Consider the following 5,641-nt stretch of genomic DNA (forward strand, 5'->3'; position numbering starts at 1 on the left):
TCCATCACTCGATGGTCTTTCTATCTCCAGCGACAACCTCTTTATTTCCGAGTAATTTTATATACATAATTTCTTCATTCTCTCATACTTTTTCATTTTTTAAATATATTTTTATACCTGAAGGGTCTGACAGATTACATTATTATACTAAATTTTTTATAAATATCCCCGCCACATAAACACAAATATATCTTTTATTAAATTGTATATGTATCTTTAATCAAATTTGTCATATTTATCATAATGGGAAACTTATCTGCCATGACACATGGCACGTCAAATAATTTTTTTGACATGGTGAATAAGAATAAGCCTAACCCACCAAAGCCACCCCCGCCTCCGTCCCCTCCCAGTAATAATAGTGACTGACATTGGAGAAACTTCTATTTCTTCTTCTTCAACGACAACTGATGAAAACCCTTGATTGTTAGGGTCAAAAGAAAGTCTTCTCAATCCCCTCTGGAAGCCCTCTGTAAGTAGTTCCACAAACAGATTCTCCCTTTTCAGTTTTTTTTTTTAGTGAACATTTCTTAAAAGGACTGAATTTTTTGTTCTGTTGGTGTCAATTTCTAGGGTTAGAAATCAATGAAAGACCACTAAAGCGACCATTAGTGGACTTTGAGAAATTATCAATTTCTGATTCATCTCAAACAGGTGACAACAACAATTTCTTCATATTCTTGTTTTCACTTTTATTTTTGAGTGTAAATCATGAAAAAAGGTCTTCTTTTTGTTTTGCATCAGAGATCTTGAAATGCAAAAAGGTATTGGTACAACATGTAGAAACAGTTAGTAGCACGAAAGCTGCAATCGATGTTTTGCAATCAATCGTGGTGAGTATCATGATTTTCTTAGTTCTAATTCTAAAGCAAATAGATTGTGGCAACTATGTGACCCATCTGATATATACTTATATGAGTATTAAGCATGAACCTTGCTTGTGCGTACGTGGTGTACGATTCCTCTTGTGGACTGTTGGCTGAGCAACCCGTTGTGGTGAATTGCCTGGTATCTGCGAATGAATAGGCAGCATGGGCATTCAATTATTTTTGACAAGGCATTTTGCCATTTTCTTGAGAGAAACTTTTGAAAATTGACCTGGTTTTGGAGATATCTAAGGAATTGAATCTTTTTGAGCAGCCTAACTCTGACGATGCCACCGATTTCAAAACTAAAGTTGAGGAACGAAGACAGACGAGAATGTAGGTGGATTTTTTTTTCTCAACCATCTGGATTCCCCTATTTTGCTATTCATTTGTTACTTTATTAGTGAGTCCAATTTGTGATTGGAATTTTGTTGTTTTGATGACTGCAGAAGCAAGATCAGCCGCTGTCTAGAGCCAGAGAAAATCATGAGGTACGATTCTAGCAAAGGAAATAGAGCTTATTGATTCGAAAAAAATGTTTAACATGAATGGTTGCTTTTGCTGTTAATTGTCAATTGTCAGGACATGGCAAAAAATGCTCGATTTGAACAAATATGGAAGAGGCGAAAGGGAAAAGTTCAGGGTGGCAGCATACATGAACTGTGTCATATTTATGATGTTGTTCGTGTTGATGCTGAGGAGGAAACACCAAAGAAGGAAGAACAGCCAGAGTATGGGATTATACTGTGCCTTCTTTGTTTTTTTTCTTCATTTTAGGATTATATGTAGAAATAGGCCTGTTCTGGACCCTCACTTTCGTTTCTAGACCTGTTTTTTTTTATTGCAAATCTATGCCTATCGAACGGATTCCATCAATTCCGTTTTCTCAGTCAATATCTCTTGTTGACTTGTCAATATCTCACTAAAATCTCGTATCGAGAGATCTCGTGTAGGTGTTAAGATTACTAAATTGCTCTTTCTGTACGTGTGTCAGTAGATAGTTAATCTCACCCACGTGTGTCGATCTGAAAGCCTAATCTAAGAGTGATGAAATCTCGAAGATAATTGAACGACTACGATGAAGTCCATAGGAATTAACGTCACATGTGCCGGTCTCAGAATGAGTAATCTGACATATCCAGATCTCAGATAAATTGGACGGTCTAGATGCTACGATAACAAGATGATACGGGGGAAAACCCATCTAGTTGCAGAAAACAGAGAGATCTATTTTGATTTTCTTCTTCCTGGTTCTCTCTGGTTACGAACTGAGAAAGCCATGACTTGCAGTTGATTTGAGAGATGGTGATGAAACACAAGTAGTTTATGGTGGATTTGAGTTGGGTTTCGATCGAATTTCCAATCTGACTAGTTGGAGATGTTACAAAGAAATTAGGGTTGTGCGGTTATCTGCAATCGAGATGAAATTCATGAGGAATTGAAATGGTTTTCAGAGATTCAACGGTTTTATTGTGATGAGAAGATGGAGATGTTGATGTCGATCGATTAGATAAATTTAATCTCCTTCTGTACTTTCATCTCATTCTTGAGTTCAAAAGAATCAATATATCAAGGGTTAGGGTTTGCTTCAAAATATGGAAAAGAAGTCTAGTAACTTGATTCAAAGATGGAGAAGAGAGATTTCAGGAATATAACAGGTGGGTTGTTCTCAATTCGAAGTTCCACATGAATCTGGGAAGGAATTTGTGGATTTTTGAAGAAATGGGTTTAAATAAGAAAAGATGATGAGGTGCTGTTGTTGGTGACCCTTTATGAGTTCAATAGGATTGAGTTGAAGTTGTTGTTCAAGAAGAACTCACGAAGAAGATAAGTGAGTTAATTAGTGTTTGGGTCGTAGATTTTGGTACCTTTTAGTATTTGGGTCCTAAATTTGTCCGTTATAGTGTTTGGGTCGTAGACCCGTTAGTCAAAACAGTCAAATAGTCAAACTGTTAATGTCTGTTAACTTTTCTTAGTTAACCAATTTACAGGTTTTCCATTTCAAATTCTCTTCTAACTTTTTCTTAGTTAACCAATTTACAGGTTTTCCATTTCAAATTCTCTTCTAACCTGTTGACGACACCCACTGAACCATGACTCATGGTTGTACAAAGCTAATGCAGACTGGATGGGGACTTCTGTCGAACAATTGCTGGACAGGACCTAGTAATGGTGTTGTTCATTGCCGAATCATCTTCTGCAAATGCCAATGGAAAATCCCTGCAAATTCATATCAAAAAGAAAAAACCCAGGCATTTATAATCATTTATAAGTCTTAAAGATATATCAATCCCCCACAGTACATTCCCCCAAGGCCCCAAACCATCAAAATCTGCTTTAATGGTAGCTAGATTGTTTATAATGGCAGCAAAACTCCCCTTTTCTTTACTGATTTCTTATTGTAACTATGTAAAAATACCAATCCAACCCAAACTCATCCCATACTTCTTGTGAAACTCTGAAATACTCGTTTCAGTTCATTTAGAATTTCAATGGCAGAAACATGACTTTACTCAGCCAAACTCTGCCTGAAACTCAACAGAACTCGACTACTCTCTCTTTGTCTCATGAGCCAAAATCAAACCCATTTTTCCTCTTCCTACACAACTCTAATCCTTCCTCCATTTTCCACATTCACTTCACTTTTCGCATCGACTCTGATCCTCCTTAATTGGCTCACCATTGGCTGATTCAAAATTTTAAACGAAAATCATATTTAACTAACGGAAGTTAACGGTTGTTAACAGTTTGACTGTTTGACTAACAGGTCTACGACCCAAACACTATAACGGACAAACTTGGGACCCAAACATTAAAGGGTACTAAAATTTACGACCCAAATACTAATTAACTCAAGATAAATTAGGAATTAAGGTTCTTTAATCGTGTTTGAATCTGAAATTGAGAAGAAGGATTTGGAACTGAAGGATTTTGCAGATAGAAGCAACTGAAGAGTTGAAAGGTTTCTGAAGCTGAATTAGGTTATGAAGATTACGAAGTTGTTGCTGTTGAAGTGGTTGTTGGTGGTTTTGAGTTGGTTCTGCAACTGGAACAAGGAATTGGCCTGAGTTATGAAGAATGAGTTAGATGGATGGTTATGAATTGCATGTCATAATGCCAATTTGTTGATGCTGCTGCAATAGATTGTACAGCTACAGATGATGCAGTTTGCAATGACTGAAGATGCAGAAAGAGATGGGGTTGTTCTGAATCAGGTAATTATGCAAAAACGAAGAAGAATTGCAGGAACAAGGTTCTGGTGCTGCTGCAATTGGCAGATGATTGTGCCGGAATGAGAAGAAATCGGCCTGAACTCGGCCTGAGAAACGCCAGAAAAATCCAAAACTCTGTCTGAATCAGAGTTAGCCGAGTCAACTGGAGATGCTAACAGTTTACCAGACAACAACCAAAGTTAGAGAACGGCTTAGACTGTATCTAGAGCCAATGCAGTCTTGCTTGACCTTGTTATGTGATTGAATAAATATTAAACATAATACAGTCTGATGTTGTTTGAAATAGTAAAAATGAAATTGAAAACTGAGAGCATGCATCTAACTAAAGCATATTGTAAACAAAGTAACAAAAAAACTGTGAAGAACATGCAACAACCAAAACATGAAAGTCCCCAGCTGTCAGATCAAAAGAAAAAAAATCATGAAATCAATTCACCAATCATGGTCTTACTTGTTTTGGATGCTCAACAATTTCTCCTTTCTGTTAGCAGTTAGCACCTCTTGACCTGATCCAATTTTTCTGCTCCGTATTTAGCCTTGGAAGCTTGGCAAAATCTTTTTAAGTGACACCAATTTTTTACAAATCTTTCAGAAAAGTAACATTAGCTTCACCGAGTTCTTTCAAAGAAACAATGCTCTGCATGTGAGGAACTGCCTCTATGTAAACAAATTCCAATCCCGTACCATTGTCTGTCTTATCACCCCGGAGTTTATATACGGTTGAAGTTTTAGGGTCATATACCAATAGAGGCTCGTGCTACAAATACCATACCATAAAACTGCGTTGCTCCTCTTGATTGCGGATGGTTTAGCACAAAATGGAGAACCCAGCTCTATGCTAAACTCTTTACGCCAATGTGACAGAATGTTGTTCCTATTATCTTTCTTGTATATCCATGTGTCAGTGCGACAACCTCCGGTGATTGAATGAACCAAATACAAATTATAATTCCCTCCAAGCAACTTGAGTGGAGAACTGTAATTAGCCATGTACTCAAAATCTTCAGAACGTGGCAATGCGATGTAATGAAACTTATCACCTTTCAAATCAAAGGCCACAATCTCACTTTCTTGTACTATATTATTATTACCTTCATGCAACCAGAAAAGTGCTCCATTTGCATAGATACCTGATGAATAATTGAAAACGCGACGGTGACCAGTAAGTCCGATGTATCTCCACTTCCCGGTGCCAAGAATATATACATGAACATGTCCTCTCTCCTCTTCCTCTTCCTCTTCCTCTTTAGGATATAGAATTGAAACAACCTTGTAATCATTAGTTGAAGGTAGGAGTGCACATACCCTACCCATACCCGCCAATCCTACCCTACCCGCCAGTTTTTTAACCGTATCCACTATTTGGCGGGTAGGGTGGCGGGTAAAAAATTTCTTAACCGCCGCTAGATGGGTAGGGTGGGGGTAAAGCTCGACATTATCCTATCCTACCCGCCTACCCGCCTGTTTATACTATTGATCTCTGCCGTTGGTTCTCGTTTAATCTCTGCCGTTGATCTTTCAACTATTGATCTCTGTCGTTGC

General features: G+C 37.7%; 2 protein-coding genes across 2 annotated transcripts; one reads left to right on the forward strand and one right to left on the reverse strand.

Annotated features, from left to right (window-relative positions):
* Positions 1–417: 417 nt before the first annotated feature.
* On the forward strand, positions 418–1,750 carry LOC113324566 (the record flags this gene model as incomplete). Its single annotated transcript, XM_026572878.1, has 6 exons — positions 418–472; positions 574–654; positions 745–833; positions 1,141–1,202; positions 1,316–1,357; positions 1,449–1,750. Coding segments are annotated over 6 exons (573 nt in total), but the record flags the coding sequence as incomplete, so codon positions are not given.
* A 1,230-nt stretch (positions 1,751–2,980) lies between these two features.
* Positions 2,981–5,413, reverse strand: LOC113324567. The gene is made up of 2 exons (XM_026572879.1): positions 4,872–5,413; positions 2,981–3,086 (listed from the first exon to the last, which is right to left on the reverse strand). Exons 1-2 carry the CDS (start codon positions 5,411–5,413, stop codon positions 2,981–2,983), a joined length of 648 nt encoding a protein of 215 aa, XP_026428664.1.
* Between the last annotated feature and the right edge of the window lie 228 nt (positions 5,414–5,641).

Source organism: Papaver somniferum, chromosome 11 (genome assembly GCF_003573695.1).
Source record: "Papaver somniferum cultivar HN1 chromosome 11, ASM357369v1, whole genome shotgun sequence".
NCBI classification, from domain to species: Eukaryota; Viridiplantae; Streptophyta; class Magnoliopsida; order Ranunculales; family Papaveraceae; genus Papaver; species Papaver somniferum.